The 19,512-nt window shown below is 42.4% G+C and overlaps 1 protein-coding gene across 1 annotated transcript; it reads left to right on the top strand.

Annotated features, from left to right (window-relative positions):
- Positions 1–28: 28 nt before the first annotated feature.
- Positions 29–7,798, top strand: LOC128718006 (katanin p80 WD40 repeat-containing subunit B1). The gene is made up of 6 exons (XM_053811684.1): positions 29–65; positions 857–984; positions 1,074–1,407; positions 1,861–3,727; positions 3,815–3,889; positions 7,561–7,798. The coding sequence occupies exons 1-6, from the start codon at positions 29–31 to the stop codon at positions 7,796–7,798; spliced, it is 2,679 nt and encodes an 892-aa protein (XP_053667659.1).
- The last annotated feature ends 11,714 nt before the right edge of the window (positions 7,799–19,512 follow it).

The following is a 19,512-nucleotide window of genomic DNA, read 5'->3' as shown; positions in this document are numbered from 1 at the left end:
GTTGGAAAACAGGGGCCCGCTCTAGGATATGGCATCGGTGTCTAAGAAGCTGCCGTCCAAACTATGTGAGTGTTGGGGATTCGATGTGGGTGGGTGCGAATACTGTTAGTGGATTACTGTGCCCATCTGTTTGCATTATGTCCTTCACTGTCGCGTCGCGATCGGTTTCCTTTCTTTGTCGTCTCGGACGGACATATAATAAACCGGAAACAACGGAAACTCCTATCAATCAGATCTATCAAACACTAATGCTCTGCCAAGTTTCGGGAAAACATCGCTTATATCGACTACGGAATCGCATATAAAACTCAACATAAATACAGCAACCAGCGACCCTACGATTCCCCTTCCCGTACCGCTTCTCACCTTGCTGCCAGCTTCAAAGCGGGCATAGTGATTGTGTGTTGAGACCGTCGTCACTAAAAGGTCGGATGTTGTGTTGGTGCAACGGAGCACAAGGTTATGCGCCTGTACCAAATTAGGCATAATGTTCGATTTGCTGGTTCTGTTACTACCAATCCTCCTAGTTTAGTTGGTGCGCACAAAAAAAAAAGTACGAAAATGATGCTTTTGCACGGAGACAACCCAAAGCGATTCGATACATTTTAGAGACACAATACCGTTCACAAAAACTACACCGTTCCCAAAATCTCTATAAACATACTAATACCACAGCGTGGCTCACCAAACGCCAATTCAGCGTCAACAGGCTTTTGTTTTCAACAGTGTGAATCATTTCTTTGATCTGTCAACAATTTTCCAGCACAGTCCAATACCTATCGTCATATCGAAATTAAAATATATTTTGTTAAAGTATCAAATAAATTACTGATTATTATACTCTCCCTTCCTATAGATGCTATTCAAGCTCATAGCAGTAAAGTAACATGCCTAGATATTGGAGAAACTGGACGCGTTCTGGTTACTGGAGGTCAAGATCGAAACCTAAAGCTATGGACATTCGGTGACGAAAAGTGTTTTATGGTAAGCTTCGTAGCATCATACCAAGAAAATTAAATAACTATAACAATAATTTGATATTTATCGCCTCATGGTACTCATTACTCTTATAGACACTTCCCGGGCACAATTCGTCTATCGATTGTGTGAAATTTGCCTATTCCGATGACTTTGTCTACTCGGCGGACGATACCGGTGTAATAAAGCGATGGAATCTGAACGCATCGGACTCCATCTCGCTGTTTGGACACATGAAGAGTGTCCGCACGCTTGATTTTTATCCGTACAGTGACACATATCTCGTGTCCGGTAGCAATGATACGTCGATTCGACTCTGGGATGTCCGGGAGAAGGTATGCATCAAACGATACCGGGGTCACATGTCGCATGTTAACTCTGTCAAGTTTTCACCGGATGGATCATGGATTGCTTCGGCCGGTGCTGAAGGTAAGCGTCTAAGTCACAGAAGTTGTGCTTGTTGTGCTAATGTTACTCGAATTGATTGAATATTTTGAAATGAATTATGATTATTATGATTGCATATTATTGTCGGCATTCTCAAGCGCTTTAATTCATAGTTACTTTTAAAACTCAACTCTCATTCTTTCCATTTAACAATTTAAAGAGAAAAGAGAAGTGGAGTTCTTGTAGAACAGATATGTAAAAGTCATACACCAACTACGGTAGAATTTAACAATTGCAAAAATTAACATGATCAGAACGAATAGTATCAGTCAAAATGAGATCCGTGAGACAAAATATAACTTACTGATATGTATTACTGTAGAACATTTATGATAGTTTTTTGATTTATTTTTTCTATATCTTTCTTATTATTATCTGTATTATACCTTCTATCGATCATAAACTAATTAGGTATTAATTAATTTTGTTCTACAGGAAGTGTAATTATCTGGGATATCAGAATGAGCAAACTGTTTATGGAGTTTACCGAACGACAGACACCTGCAACGTGCGTAAAGTATCATCCCACAGATCTGCTAATGGCTGCCGGTCGAAGTGACGGTTCTGTGGATTTGTATGATCTCGAGAAACGACAACTGATCACACAAACGCCTGCACAGCACAGTACTGGCGCTGGTGGTAGTGGTCAGCCCGTACGTTGCATCACGTTCGATGAGAGTGGCAAATGTTTGTTCGTCGGTACCGGTGCAGGTATTACGGTGGTTGGATGGGAACCGGATCGAGAGTACGATCGAATCGATTCGAACTGGAGCCAGTTGGGCGATATGAAAATTGCTGGGTCAAAGCTGTTGTTTGGCACGTACGAGGAAGCCTCGGTTGCGATCCATGCTGTACCGTTAGGGCATCTGCGTGCCTTTTACAATCCACAAAATCAATCACAATCATTCACTCACAATCAAACGTCTCGCAAGAGCTTCAGCAGAGGCAGCGGCAAGGTGCGGTTATCAATTGGTGCCAGCGGAGGTGGTGCCGGTGCAGGAGTCGCATCGGAGTCGCAGGAAGGAGAAGCGGGCAGTGGTAATGGTGGCGGTATGTCACCGAACTTGAACATCGAAATGATCGACGAAGAGGACGCCACGTATGGCAGTGCGTTCGATTTTAATCTTCCACCACCCAAAAGCTCGCTGGATGCGCTGGGAAATGGAGGAATGGTTGATGGATCAAATGTAGGCATACCGTTTCCGGCTGGCCCGGGAGAAACGGTAATACCTTCGGCTGGTCCGCTCGTTAATAATCACTATCTAGTGCGGGAAGAGATGCAGATGTACAATCTGAACAGCCTCGACTACTACCCACTACCGAAGGGAATTGTACCAGAGGTTGAAAAAGAAGACTTTCCGGTTAACAATGCACAACCACCGGATTACGCACCGAAAAGTGCCAGTCAACAGATGACTGGTGGTTCCGGTTCGGCGTTTGTGAACGGCACGGCTGGTGGCACATCGGGCACGGGAAAGAGCGGTGGTTCTGGGACGAGCGGACGAGTTGGAAACATGAGGGCGTCGGGAAGCACAGCGTCAGACCAGCGACGACCCGGCAGCATTCATGGTGGCGTAGGCCACAGCCGATCGGCAGGGAACCTTGTAAGACGTCTTGCCACCTCGAAAAGTACACTTGAGCTAAACAAACTGCCGGCAGATGAAGCGGTCACGTTCAAGAAGCCGATCAGTCGCGGCAGCTCACCTATCCGGCACCAGAGCCACCAGCCACCGTACCAAAGTGGCACCGGGTCGAGCATGAGCAAAATTCAGCGTAGCGAGAGCAGTGCTCAGATCACGGGCATGCGTAACGGCACGAACGGGGGCACTGAACGTTCTCGGCAACATAACGCGAACGTAAAGGTACAAATCGTTACCAAGCCGGTACGCTCGAAAACGTCGCTAGATATTCGCCATCGCACGACAGCTGGACCGGCGGGTGGAATTTACGGTCAGCGAGCATCCAGCATTAACCAGAATGCGGGAATGAACGCCCATGGGGAGGCGCAGACAGACTATGGTAGTGTTGGGAATGTGGGAGCACTAATGTTAGACCAACCGGCCGTAGGACCCACTATCCTTCGGTACGGTGGTCACGAGAGTTCGAGCATGGAATACGAAATACAGGTGTTACGAAACGAGCACGACACTACGCTTCAGGCACTTTGTAATCGAACCGCACTGTTATCTGCCATCCGGAACTACACAAAATCAGGCGACGTAACTGGTGCGCTGAAGGTGGCAGTACGCATGAACGATCAGCATATCCTTGTCGACGTGCTCGGCGCAATATTGGAGAAAACGTAAGTGGTCGATTGGAACTGCCAATTCGATTGGCCCAACAAAGCTCATATAGTTTTAACCAAATGTGCCTTTATTTTTTGTTATAGTTCCCAATGGACACTTGATATGTGCGTGCTGCTACTGCCAAAGGTGTATGATCTGCTACAGAGCGAGTATAAATTGTAAGTAAAATATTTTCACTGCCAATAATTCTCTTTCTTGTAATTGCACTTGCATGTTGATTTTAACGTTTGTTGATTATTTCGTATATATTTTTTATTTAACACTAGAAATACCACGCGTTTTAACCGTTGATGGATTTTAACGTTGATGGTCACTTTACAAACAATTTTAAAGATCATGTTTTAAAACGTTGTTGAGGTCATGTGAAAAACAGAAAAAATATGTGAAAGTCACGCATCAACTTTGGATAAACTGCTTTACCCCAAATATTAATATGATGAAAATGAAACGTGATAGTCAAAATGACTGGTCCACTAGCTCTAGTGTTAAACAAGAAACGGAAGAGGCCCAAACTTATTCGAGATGACTGGGAATTTATTTTATATCTTAATTGTCCAAGGAAGTGACAAATAACTTTATAATAGTAACTGCTATATGTTACATATATATTCAAGGGCCTATGATTGACGTAAATAATAGGGGCCTAGTGTGAGAAGTACATTTTGCGCAGGCTAATCATCAAATGTTGCCTGAGCAGCATAAGGTAGCATACTTTTGTGTGTTGAAGTGTGATTAGAATATCTTGGGTTTGCAAAGGTTCAATCTTCGGTTAGCAAACTTTGAATACATTTTCTTCGTTTTGTGAATGTATTATAGTGTTAACCGTTTGTTAGTGTAACGTTTTGTGAATGTATCATAGTTAAACCTGTACAGTATTTAAAAAAATTGAGATGTTTTTTCACCAAAAATGATACTGTCTTATTGCCTGCTTGTTATGCTTGTTGTATGCAATATTTGTGTACGGCAGGGCTTAGAAGGGGCCACAATTCTCATCATCCCAAAACATAAGGGTAAAGTTTCACGGCCGCAGAGCAGGAATTGGGAGGGGTCAATCGCAAAACCAACCGGCACCGCCATGTACACGCTTGCCTGTCTTTCATCTCGTAGTGATTGTGATCAGCGACCGGTATTATCGAAACCCTCGGCCGAATAAACGTCACTCTTTGTCACTCCTCGATATTATTGTACTGCGTTTTGCGCGATTTCCTCGAGGGAGTGGTTTCCCCTGTTTGGCAAGGGCCGAGCGGAGGTTGCAGAAAAGAGAGTGCAACAATATATTGCGTGTAACATTATTAGCGACGAAGTACGATGGCGATTAATGGATACACAACACCGATACACCGATACCAACTGGTACCGATGCGACGCTAAGAATATAATATTTTTAACTTTATTAGCTGATAGAATATAACTTTTTAAGTTATATGAAGGGCTATATCAAATGATAATATGTCTAAAAAATAATCAGTGCAGTTATACGACTGGGGTTTTATTTGTCATATTAAGATGTGTAAAATACATCATTCACTTACCTCATGATGTAAGATGCAACATGAGGGATTGTTATGAGTTACTGTAATAATAATATTTTAAGCAGCAGCCTGCCGAAAGTAAGCGATAGTATAAAACACTTACACAACAAAACTGTAACCAGGGGAAAAGAAACATCTTCTCGAGTGTGAAGTGGATGGCGTACCGAGGGATAGCAAGCAAACACACAACATCAATATTAATAAACAAAAAAGAACTGCGCTGCTGCTCGTGTGTCTCTTTATGCGCCATTGCTGTTGATGGCGTCGGCCCTTTCCTGATGGGCAGACCAACGACAAGCGTCCAACCCAAATATGGTGCACAGGACGTCCGTGTGTCCCTAGGTGCATATCGCAGACATTTTATTCGCCGATCGCAACAAATGTCAGCCCACGGGTATTGCTAGCCGGGAACGACCGAACCGGTATTTGATGGGAAGATTATGAAAAGTATCTATTACGGCAGCCTCTATCTTCTGGCTTGTTTTGCCTCGGTACTACGAGTGCAATCATCAACACGACATGAGGATAGCAGGAAATCGCTACAGCAGTGGATGGCGGAAAAGCGAGATATGATTTTGTTTTCATGCAATCTGCCTTCCCTGTGTGTCGGAGCAATCCCAGCCGAACAATAGTAACTATTTTGCAACGGTAATGAAGAACAGCAATTCGCAGTAATGGCATATATTCGTGCCCTGCCCTAAGGGATACGGAATGAAGCTTCCTGTTTATGTGTACATTTTGTGATTTGTACCGATTGGGACATTTCGAAACGGGGACGTGGCTTCGAACAATACAACTTTACCACGTTGCTGTTTGTAGGGATGTTTTGGGCATTAAATGTGCCGATCGGTTTAATGTGCCAGTTGCATCAACAATATCAAATTACCGTACAATATTGCCAAGGAACAAAAAAAATTTACTGCGTTATGTTTGACATTGTAATTTGATGTATTTTGCGAAAAACTTGCAGTTGTAATTGTGTGTGTGTTTTTTTTTGCTATTAGATGCAAATACGTTTGAAAAGATAAATAATTTTTTGGAGAGTTATTTATACAAACGGATTTGATACGGTTGCAAATTTCTAGAGTTTACGTTGACTCCACAAAAGGTCTTGAGACTTTTATTTGCTCCATCAGTATTGTTAACTAAACACTATAATGACGAAGATTTCAGAAGTACTCCTTCGAATGGACTAATTGGGGTTGTATTTTAAATTCCACGCTACCATTATTTTCCACTCAGAGTTTATAGTTTGCAGTATTTAAATATTTGAAGTATTTACAATGACTTTCCGATGGAATAGGCGATGTTCTTGATAAGAATGGTTAAACTCGTATTATCGAATGTTCTATACATTCGGCAATCAAAATATCCAATAACCATCAACATTGTTTGCTTGGTTTTGTTCTTAGTCGTAACTCAGTGTTCTATGAATCAAAATGAAGAACTTGGAGCATCTCAATCGAAAAATTCTGAAACTTCCTAAAAAATAATCGTTTTTTTTTTCAATTCGACCAATTGGCGTACTTAATATTTATTTTGTCTATTCATTGGTACAATAAAAATACTCATTTGTTTATACCAAAAACATTCTTAATTATCAAGAGAAAAATTTTAGTAATAACTGGTAAAGGTAGAATTCGAAATATCTATCTATCTATCGAAACATGAACAGACATTTAGGATTGCCCGGGTGAAGCGACAAAACCATAGAGTAGCTTCCCGTGTCAAGGGCGTTCGAATACAACTTCAAAATACGATTAATTAAAAACTAGATGATGCTTTTTGTTTCTGGTTTTTCGAATTCGAGATACGCGAATCCTAAAATTTTGACAATTCGTGTAATTTTGTATGTGGAATTGAAGTTTGGATTTGTCAAATTTTCTCAAAAATACTTTTTATGTTGATATTAAAAACATTAATTTTGGTAAAAACTTACTCTAATTGTCCAAATAATTGTAAAAATATCATTTATTAATGTGCTTCGTGACGTGAAAAGAAGAAATCGATCACTGAATACTAACTATAATTTCCGGAAATGCAAATGATCAAATTGGATTAAGAGCACAGTTTTATCGTACCTTTAATCTGGATTTTTAAGTATCGCAAAGCTAAGTATGTAAAGTATAGCAAGACATTCCAAGCTTGTTGTAGCGTTAAAGCAATAACAACATAAAACACACACACACACACACACACACACACACACACACACACACACACACACAGAAACAACACTTTTATTTCTCAATCATCTGCCTTGCTAATATCTATCTGCATTTTCTTTCTTTCTATAGCCATTGCACCCGAGCCTGCGATACGCTGCGTGTCATACTGTCCACGTTTCTGCCCGTGATACGCGAAAACACCGACCCGTGGGGGGCGTGTACGATCGGCGTGGACGTTAGCCGGGAAGAGCGCCAGAGCAAGTGTCTCGAGTGCAAGAACTGGCTGCTGCGAATACGATGTTTGCCGGAAAATCCCAAAATGGGCAGCAACTTGCAGCAGTTGCAGAACATGATAGTGGACATCTGATAGACCGTTGATGCTTTTGGCTTAGAGTTTTCTTCAGTTTTCTCCGTTTCATTAAAAATTATTCCTGAGGGATTTGCAAATTGTTCTTTCTGATCTGCTTAGCTGGTGATCAACGTAGTAGCTTTGATCCTGTAGCAATGCTCGTGATCGTTTTAATTTGTTTTCGTTTTTTCTCTCTAAAGTGATAACCATGTGTGCGTGGCATGCATGTGAAAGCTTGGTCAGTACGGGCTATAGCTATGTACAGTAAAAAATCTGTTCTAAACCTTGCGAGTATTGCGATGCTCTTTACAGTTGAACGTTTATCGAACAGCCCTCTCTCCTCTCCACTTCTGATCTAATCATAAACACATCGTATCGCGCACATGTCAAGGTGAAGTTATTGCAGCTACCTATTATGAGAAAAATAAATTAGAATCCATTAACTCAGACGCCAGACATTAGACACCAGACCATGATCGCCGTTATGTGATCAAAACCTGAGCCAGGAAATGGGCTTTACGTCACGTGCACAGCAACCCGGCAGCAAGCGTCTTGACTGGAATTGTTCATATTCTCTCAAATTCAATTAGGAGAGGATCACTGTGATTAATTGTAGCTTTCAAAAAGCGTAGTGCATCAATTGTAATCTGAACTATATACCAATAGCCATCAATAGGGTTTCGGTGTTTTAATTGTTTGCCTTATTGCCGATGCCTTACAGTTTCCTAGCTTGAAGGCGGTTTGTGTCGCTGAGCTCAGTGTTGATTATTTCCAGGCAAATTTTTAGTGATAAAACTGTTCTCAGTACGTGGTTTGTGGTGCAGGAGATTTATTTTTTATGCAAAATTCTTTATGTCAGCTAACAAAAATAATATGAATATTCCAAATCGTCACTGCACTACGAGAGAACTTTTTTGTTTTGGTTTTGACTACATAATCGTTGTAGGTCTGTACTATGTCTAAATAGTTTGCTATCTTCTTTGGCTGGGTCTTACTTTATTAGGTAAATAGTCAACCCAGCGTATGAGTTGTGGTGCGGACTGAACCCTGTGCATTATTGGTTATACAATCCTTTCCCGGGTTACGCGAATAATGTAATCCAGATAAATTCTCGTAATTCGAGTGTCGTGACTCGTACCGTGTTACGCGACTGTACTGCATTACTTACCCGACACTCTGTTCACTAACTTTTTCACACTCTGTTCATTAACCCATCTCACACTAACCCAACCATAGATCGTCAAAACAGTTGTGAGCTAAACTGCATTAGAGTGGATGAAGATTCATGTATATGCTGTCCTGGTTTTTTTTTTCCATTTCTCCCATTCCTTAAATTATATTACGCTCGCATTTTGATCTAGGCTGTACTTGTTTTTTTGTTGCGCCTTTACACACACTTAGGCGTCGCGCTCGCTTTTAATTTAATTTTGCTGAACAAAACCCGTTTCTTTTCTTCTACTACGATATCTAATAAGACTGATGTTAAGTCGTTTGTTGATGATCGTTGAGTCTAGCAACTGGCCTGATACTATATACATTAACAAAAATAAAAAAGCAAAAAAGAAATAAACGGAAGTAAAGTTAACATGATACTGATTACCAGAACGGTGGTAAAAAGGAGTCGTACACTAATGACTAATTACGATCTTATTAGCTAACTCGCTAGGTTATAGCAGTTAATGAAGCGCAATGGCGTGAACCATTTGCTGTAAAATATTAAGTTAACAAAATAGAAATACGTACAGTATGGTCGTGCAAATGGATAAAAAATGCAGTGCAGACGAATGAATGACGTGTGTTGTTGGATGAGAACTCAACGGTTTCGATAGTTTAGCGGCATTGGCAGGAAACTGAGGGTTCGATGATTTGAAAAGAAAAGAAAAAAAGATTAAGCATGAGAGCGAACGTGTGTAGTGATTGGCACTAACCAAAAATACTAGAATTACATTTACATAGCTGCATGCCTAAAAGTATAGTCAATATACATTTACGCCTGACGAAAAGCACGGAAACGAACGGTAGATAATTAGACAATAATGAGCAATGTTACTAGTATACTAAACCATGTCCATCCTCCCCTTCCTCCCTCCTCTTCCCAAGCTACCTTCTCCGCCCTTTTACGATTGATTACAATTTTATAACAAAAAGAGTGCAAAACAGGAGAGTGCATATCGAAGGGTGATTTTGTACAGTCTTTTCCCGAGTTATGCGAATGATGCGTGCCAGAGAAATTCGCGTAACTCGACTATCCTTTACAATGTCGGTTATATTTAGTTATCAGTGATCGATTTCTCCGTTTCACGTTCCGAAGCACATTAATCATTGACATTTTTAAGTTTATTTCGACAATTAGAGTGATTTTTTTTCCAAAATTAATGTTTTAAATATTAAAATGAAACATATTTTTGAGAGAATTAGAAATTTGACAAATAAAAAAATTAATTCCATGTACAAAATTACACGAACTGTAAAAATTTTGAAATTCGCGTAACTCGAGTGTCGCGTAACTCGGGAAATGACTGTATATAAATCGCCTCAAAAGCAAATCAAGATACACACAAAAGCATGGAACGTAATATGCATAACAGGGGTTGTAAAAAGGGAGATAATCAGTTTTAAAAACAGAAGGCTAATTACACGCTCGCAGACATACTTGCGAAATTGCGATACCACTGTCAATATGATACTATTTCTCTAACAGGCAAACAATCTGGTTGTAGACGAAGAACCACATTACCTAGAAGCTCTTCAGATATTCAATCTGCACAACACATTCTTAGCACGGCGCGCGAGCGCGCATAACACGGAAAACTAAATTTGAGGTTGGCCTTACTATATTACGAACTGCTCAACGTTAAAGATATTTAAAAACCTCAAATCAACAGAAACAGAAAAAAAAAACAAACAACCGTACTACCATATTGCAGCACCTTACAGCCTAAAGCAGTTTGACAACAACACACAACTGTACGCGTGTAAAAATGTACAAAAATAACTTGCCGAATTACATTGCTGTTGGTTCATTTTTTAAAACATCTCATTAAAACACTTATTAAACCGAACAAGATTGTCGTGCCGACAAAGAATTGCTTTCTTCTCTCAAATACAGAAACAAACGTTAAAAAAAAATGTTGTAGCTACATACGAACATGTTTTTTACAGTGACTACAGTTTTTAATTGATCGGTATTGCCGAATTTTATTTTGCAATTGCATTCGCCTATACACATAAACCAATAGCAAGTGATAAGCGACTGAAAACGAAGCAAAGAACCGAAAAAAACAATATCAGTGCCCGTGATAAAATCATAAATAGCAATCAAAACATTAGCTGATGACTTAATGAAGACAGTTGTGAATTGAGGGGAAAACATTATTAAAAGGGGCAACAATTGCGATGGTTTTAATTAAAAATAATATAATAAAAAAGACGAAATGCTAACTTCAAAGGCGAGGATGTTCAGGTTGGTTGCAGTTCGTGATGACTAATTGCAAACTCATTTAAAAAAAAAAAACAAACAAACAAATGTTTCGTTTTATTAATTTACATCGTGTTGTGTTCATTTCTTATTGAATGCAAATGTAATGATAATGTCTTAGTTGCTTATTCGACGCTACAGCCGCTGGCGGTCGGGTGTCTGCGCCAATCCATTATTCCGGTCTTGCTGACGAATGCATTAACACCATCTCTCCATCTCAGTTTTGGCCCTACACGTCTGCTCTATCCAAATGGAAGAACTGAAAGGATGAGGAGGGCATCATTATGCCTTTCGGAGTTTGGCGAGTTTAATATGTTGTATGATATATATCTCCCGTTTTGTATACGCGATAAATGATGTCTAGAGTTCAATCACAATGCATCGTATCTCGTATACCTCAGTAATAATTCGATAAAATTTAGTCTCTAGTGCTGCATCTCCTTTTTTTAATCACTTCGGCTACTACTCCGTCTATCCCTAGTGTCTTTTTATTCTTGATCCAATGGGTGACTTATAGAGTTTCGTCTACGCTAGGTGACAGTAGCATAATGTAATTTGCTAGTGGAGCCTCTAACTGCTTGTTAGATTGATCATCAAGAGGACCCCGGGCTGGCAGCTATATAGATTTCCAGCCTTATTTTGAAACCAGCTCAATCCATTCTTCCGGATCCGAATGAAGTCCTCTGCAATAAGGTAGGTTCTCTCCTGCTTGTCTTATACTCAACTCCTATTCCGTCACATCCTTCTCGAGTAGAGTGTCATCATATACACAAGCTTGAGCCAGGAGCTTTGGAGCCTCCAGAGGTACTTGGAGGTAAGCGTGCAGAACAACTTACCCTGTCCCAAGTACTATCACTGACTATGGAAGGCAAACGAGTATAAACAAATCTTACTTGAAGGTAATTGATTAAAATGTTCTAGCAAACGTTCTAGCAAAAAAAGCAAAAAAAAAAAAAACTGAATAGTCGGTCTCGCGAGACATTAAAAAAATCGCTTACGATTCTGCTCTTAGGACTGAGGATGATTTAATTGCGCCCTCGCTCCGTTTTTTAGTGTCCGTCTTCCGTTATCGTATTTTCTTTTTTTTCTCGATAAAAAAGTTCACAAAACAACTAAGTCTTTTCCTCCCTTCTAAATGGGCGCACTGGTCCGTTTAATATTAACCGTCCTAATCCGTGACAATAATAATAATAATTAACAAAAAAAAAAAAAAAAGAAAAGAACCTCTGTATTCATTACCGGGGTCCAGTTTTGAAACGCCGATCCCGACGATGGTTGCCGCTAATCCGCTTAACGATGCAGCTTCCTTACGAGTCGGTAAAAAAAATAACAGTGTAAACTCACACACAGTTTGGCCAAAGAATTTGTGTTTTTTGGGTTCCGGGTTTTTTCACTTTCTTGTGTTTTGTGCTTGGAAATGCTTTTGAAGTTTGTTTTTTTGTATGTTGTTGTTTGTTCCAGAGCAGCCGCAGATCAGAAGACTTCCGAGACTGGTGGGAATAGCGTTTAAATAAAAATGAAATACTTCTAGCTCCCGTCACGATTTATGACTTCAAAGATTCGCTTTTCGCATGAGAACTCAAACATCGATCGATGGTGGCTGTGGCGAGGTTGACCTTCTCCCGTACAATGTTGAGAGCGCTGGAGATGGAGTTAGTGGTTTTAACCAAACTACAAGCGACTTGAGCCGAGGAAGATTTACGTGTCATAAAAATAATCTGTAAAGACATTGTGAGCGTGTGCGTGAAACCCTGCGGACTGGCGTGTGCGTTGTTTAGTGAATGTGAGTGCGAGTGAGTGAAAATAATTAATTGTTTAATAGTGAACGTACGGTGCGGTTGCTGGTAGTAACGTGCAGGTGCGAGGGAATGCCAATCTGATAAGGAGGAAGAACGTGCAACAATGGATTATGGTGTAGTTGGTGGTGAATTTGTGTGTAGGATGAGTAAATTCAATAGAATACGAATGGATGGAGAAGGCTGCTGCTCAACTTGTACCGTAAGTAAACAAAATGCTAAGTCGCCTTGTTGTTGATGGGTGTAGCCTCTTTCGCAATCGAATTTAAGGGTTCGGGCCAAAACACCTAATAGATTTTAGCCGACATCATCCCTCCCCCTCTTCCCACCCATCCAGCAAAACGGGTATAAAACGTACGGAACTTTGTGCAAATAAATCTTGTCAGCCAAGGCGGAATTTTAATTTAGCAACCTTCAGCAACATTCCCGGCCAGCGGGTCGGTCTTTTCTTCGGGGCGTTGACGCTCGCTCGTACCGAAACGCCCCTTTCCCTATTTTTATACTTATTATCACACTTCTCCGCAGAAACAAACGAGGCTTGAGAAGTTTAAACAAGGTACCGTCATCTCAACCCCTTCTGCTAGATGCTACCGGGGGATACAGCTGGAGAAATTACTTATCTTCATTCCCGTTCCCTTGACGATGGCACCTGTTCGACTTGCTGCTGTTCATTTAGCTACGCACCATAGTATGGCACCATCAAGCCGAGTGTAAACAGCAGCCATCTTGTTCGGTTCGAGTGCCGAAACGGGTGTGTGTGTATGCGGAGATATTGAAAGAATACTTAAAGTCATATTCGAGTAGGAAGAGTCGCAGTGTGAGGCAGAGCTGTCGTGTAAGAGCTTAACACTTCTGCAAGGGATTGCGTTAAACTTTTCTAAAGCAACTCTCATTAAAGGTGAAGCATTGGAGCGAGATCTTATGCCATGTATCGTTCGATAATCATTCTGCCTCAACCAAAAGCTCAGCTCACACTCACTTGGTCAGCATACTTGAGCGAGAACACCAAGTGGTTTTAAAATAAAATCATGAACAGATCAGTGTTAAAGATGGTAATGATAATCTTTTGCTTCAAACAGATGCATCTGACGGTAATTGAAACGTTTCGGTTTTCTCCATCGAAATGAGGATATTCGATATCGTTTCTTTGCTGAGCACCACAACACAAGAATTCTTGAGGATATATTGAACGTCAGATATTCGTGAGGAATGTTGAAGGTTTGTTGGTCGTCGCCTGTCATGCCTCGAGTATGATCAAGTTATTCAAGGTATTCACGGCATCTGGAATGTGTATAATTTACACGATAGATTGACTCAGAAACCCTTTCCTCAATCTATTGTGAGACCCCGAGAAGGTTGCACGGGGCATAAGCCCTTCTGAAGAATCTGTTTGGACACTAAATCGCTGTTAGACTTAATTTTGGAAGGTATTTAATGTAATTCAATGCTGGAAAAAGTGTCACGCTTCCTAGGTAGGAAACGATCTGTTTGCTCTTTCGAAGAAATATATGTCTGTTTTGTGATCCCAAAAGCCCATATATACAAACATGACTCGTTGCGGACATCTTTAAACGCTGCTGATGTATGGAACTACTGCAAAAATAATCCAATAATGGACAATAACCGACTACTTCTACCAAGAAGCGAAATGCAATCAATCGTAACTTTCTTTCTTTACCGTGTCACATCACAGCAGCAGGGACACACAAAAGGCATATTTGAAAAGAGCGCAGAGGGTAAAAGGGGCTACGGCATTTCGACTTTTCTTCGGGGTAGAATCAGTTCCGATAGGCAATAAAGGAACATGAACCACTGGTCTAATGGAATATAATATGATCAGCCGAGAAATAGAGACATCCAGAAAACCGTGTCGTCCCATTGCCGCTTCTTACGCCATTCCTTCGAAAAGGATCTTCTCGTTCTCCTGCTGCTTCGATCCGCTCAACGCTACTTGAGATTATTCGCCGCTTCTCGATAATGGGCTAGTGCCCTACGGTGTGTGCGCCACCCCGTGGTGATCGAGACTTGAACGCGCAGCGGGCGGTCGAGGCGTTCGTGGGCAACTATCAAAACATACCGTCCCTTCCTGCCCTTCGATCGGCAGATCGACCAGAAGTGAGGTCGCCTGTCACTTGAAGCGCAACAATCCCGAGAGAAGAACAAATCACACTCCGGCACCCGACACGTACAGCCAAACAAACACAAGAAGAAAAAAAACAGACTCCGGGGTGAGGTATTTGTGATCCCCGAGTAGTACCCCGGTAGCTGGATTGCCTCCAGTTTTGTCGCGGGGAATTTGATGAGTTCTGATACTGCTGCACGCCACGACCCAATCGCATACTGTCGATGCAGTACCGCACGGGGGAGATGAAAAGGTAGCAAGAAGCAATAAATAAAGCATCGGTGTGACATTCCTGAGAGAACGGCGAAGTTCTCCAGATGTTGGACGGGTGGGGATTTACGCAACGCGAACTATTTTTCGGTTTTTTTGTTTCGTATCTTCCATTATTACAACCGGGGCGAAGATGTCAATTTTTTATCAAACAAAGCTCGAAAGGTGTTTATTTGAGAAGAAATGTCGTTGAAAAGAAAACACCAACTTGAAACGATCCGATTAGCCGAAGAGGAAGTCAAGAGGCTTAAGAGGGGTTTGGAAGCGAGTGCTTACAAAAGCGAATGCGGAAGGTTACAATGGATTTGCTGTTAGAAGCTCGAGATTACTGTACTTGGGTGCATAGAGAAGTTTTTGGTGTGTAATGCAGATAAGGGCTTTGCTGTACTTTTATGCTTAACCTCAGAACCTTCCTCAAGAGAACCGGTACGAGCACGAAATGAGTTGTATCGTATTGAGGGCTGTTGCCGAACGAACTTTCGCTGCCACCTTATACGATTCGAAGGTTTGTTAAACTTCAGAACTTACCATTCTGGTGATGGAAAGGGAAAATCCCAACGAATTCTTATTATGGCCAGCCAAATAGGCAGTGAAATTAGATTAATATACCATTCATTCCACGGCAAGGTATCTGCCGAGCAGTTTATCGATGCGCGGACCAGATTGGGCCTGCATTGTTCATTTTTATCCACTTCACCACCACCTCTCAGCTCTAATGCCTGCTCCAACACAGATGCTACACTTGTGCCCAAACATAATAACATAGCATGTGGGCATGGGTGATGGAGTCGGTATAAATCTTGACTCTCGCAACACACGGTCATGAGTTATGTCTGGACATCAATTATAACGCTTAGCTTGGCAGGCCACATTTGAACCGCCTGATCATTTGCTGAAGCTGATCTTACGAAGGTCACGCATTTTGGGGCCTGTCGTTACTTCGCAGTTACTGTGCGGCTGATGATCGATTGACCTTCTCGAAATGAAGATGTCGAATCTGGTCCGAGTCTCTGGTGGCTGGTTCGCGCGTCATTAAAGAGCTCCAGCCATAGCTTCAAAAGAAAATCAAGAACAAATTCTCGCTCATCATTAATATGACACATCTCCCGAATTACCGGCGCGATCATAATTTGGCCTCTTTTCATAGAGAAGTACCTAAAAGAACAAAAAAACAGATAGAATCCATGGACACGGTGAATCTAGATGCAATTGTGTTTGCATTCCTGAGTGGTAAAGTAATGTCCTAGCTGTTGGGCCATTCCCATCTGTTGAGTTATTCTGTTGCTTTGTGCAATTCGTTTTTACTGCGCCGCTTGAAAAATTGGAATACTTTTTCTTCTCCGTCCAAGTGCACTCCATTGATCCGATGACCGAGACGGATGTGCTTCTCAATTTTTGTAGTCATGTCTGCGGGTGAACAGGTGATGAAGTTATCGCACCTCGAAACGGGCTGCAACTTGTCGCAAGCAAACCACAGCATGGACGGGACTGATAATGGCAATATCGATGCAAAATGATGATGCTGTTGATTATGTCCGCACCGCAAAGTGGTTGCTTCCGTTGCAGCGGTGAAGACGAAGATCTCGCAAACCGCTCCCAATGCCCACTAGTTGCGTTCTTATACGTGCACTCATGCACAGCGTCTGGTGCTGGTTGGTTCCGGTGCCGGTAATCGAGCAGTTACTGGTCGCCACTCTGCCTAACCTTCTCCATACAAAGGCACCTCCTCCAAATGTCGATTTGTAATGATAGCGTTCACCAGCTTGTAATATCCATTTCGAAATAGGAGCAATCGAAGCGGGACCAAATCAACAGCAGAACAAATCGATTTATCGGCCAGTGCGTTTTCTTGCCTCTTGCCAAAGCTTTACACGATTCTTGATGTGTATTTTCTTTCTTGCCTCGCCTACTTCGTTAGCAATCTTTTGGCGAGGTTTGCGGGTGAAGGATTACCAGACCCAGTTAGCAGTGCCACTGGGGCAATAACAGATTAAGAAGACCTTAAAAAAATCACACACACAGAACACAATCGAGAGAGCACAATTTGTACCTCACCGTAATCTAACCTCAAATTGTACCAGTCGATGTAACCGCAGTATATCGCTTCGGGATTCGCCGCCTCCCCCCTCCCCCCTCCCCCCCCTCCCTCCCCCTCTCCGCCCGGATCATTGGGTCCGGGCCACCAGCGTCCCGGGAGGTAGGGTAGGGGAGGGGGGTTCGGCAAGTTCGCACCACAGCCACAACTACCAGTCGTCGGCGGTTTGCCGTTTTGCGGATCCGCAAAACAGTAGCAACCTTGAACTTGCCACCATCCTCACGGATGCGGTTGAGCGTGGCGGGGCATTCGGTTTGGCACGTCCACTTTCCTTTTGCCGGGGAAAGGTAATTTACAACAAACGAATGTGACGTTGATGATGTCGGGCAAAATTTATGAATGAGCAGCCGCAAACAGAAACAGAGGTTAATAGGATTTTTTGCTTCTTGCAAACAAATCCTTCCCTATGGTAGCACCGCTTAATCGACGACCGATACGAAGATATTATGAGGTACTTGAATATGTGTTACTTAAAAAAAACAAGGTTGTTAAAGACACGCTTTTATTGTACCATTATGATATACTTGTATATGTAAATCTCACCTCAACAAAATTAGCACAGAGCGGTTAATTGTTGGACAGGCGGTAAGTAATTGAAGAGACTGTGATATCTGTATATAAATCTTCACAAAAAGTACATTAAAAGCAAATCTCACAGAATCGTCGCATAGAATGTCAGACCTCACGAAAGGTGCTGTAACCGTTCGTGTGCATTGGGCTCGATTAGGAACCTACGGACCCACGTTACCCAAGAGATCATGCCAATGAGTACCTGGTGTGGTAACATGTCGCACTAGATTGGTTTCGGATCGGGCTACTTCTCCGGTAACTCCTGTAGCAGATACCGCATACCCAAAACCCACAATTATTACATTCATCACCCCACCCGTGTGGTGCAAACTGACCAACACCGTCCACCGGAGGTCAATCAGACGTCCAAATCGGTGACCACGTCCGGAACCGTGCCGTACTATACCGGGGCCACCATCGTTTTGCCTGCTGGTTCTGACCTGCCCGTCAGTAAATTTGATGCCCTTTTTTTCCGGGCCCCACACGGTGTACATCATCACGGTGTTCGCGTGTCGGCGATGCCCCGGCACGGTAACGTACTCATTTGGACGAGCGCACGAAGGGCAGTACCTGGGCAGATCCGGTAGATAATAGCTTCCAATACAGGCGGCGGAGGGCGTGAGTACGTACACAAATTCGATAAAGTTTGATTTCGGTGTAGCGAAAGGAAAAAGGAAAATATAAACTGACACACAATCAAGACCCCCGGTTTGTAAAGAGCAGTAATTTTGCAATCACCCTCTCGCAGAATTGGGAACAAATGGTGCACATGAATCGCGCGAAGGGATGCTGACAGGAGTGATGCCAGCATTCGATTGATTCGTTTCGTGCCGGGCAGATAATTACAGCTCTCGCGTGGAACGGTGCGCGCGGTACGGTTTCGTCGCTAAAGTCAGCCATTTGCGGGGATTGGCTTCAAAAGGAAAAAAAAAATCCCAAAACCCCCTCTTGGACGTGCCTGGATGCCCCGCGAGAGTCAGCGGGATTCGACGCCATCAGATACAACAAATCAGCAACAAACCGGTACGTTCCGGAGGGCACTCGCTGGTTGGCGCGGAAGGTCACAGACTGCGAGTGCAGCATTATTACCGACACACCGGTTCTCCCGCTCGGTACCGTACCGATGTCGCGTCGGCAAAAACGGTCCACAATAACGGAAGATGGTGCACGGCAGGAGCTGTGTTTTTATAGAAATTTGATTTTGTTGATTAAAAAAGTCGAGCTCCCGTCGGGTTTTTCGGCACGTCAGCCCTCGGACGGGAAATGCGTATTAGGCGATCTCCTGCAGCTGCTTGTGCCGCTATATTCTCGGTTCCGTACTGTCAATTTGTGACTATTTCCATTTCATGAAAACGGTCGGCTAACACGATAGTTTTGATGGTCAGATTTAGCATTGGTTTG

This window comes from Anopheles marshallii, chromosome X, assembly GCF_943734725.1.
Source record: "Anopheles marshallii chromosome X, idAnoMarsDA_429_01, whole genome shotgun sequence".
In the NCBI taxonomy this organism is placed as follows: domain Eukaryota; kingdom Metazoa; phylum Arthropoda; class Insecta; order Diptera; family Culicidae; genus Anopheles; species Anopheles marshallii.
Note: the sequence above shows the minus strand (reverse complement) of the source record. Positions and strands in the feature narration are given on the sequence as shown.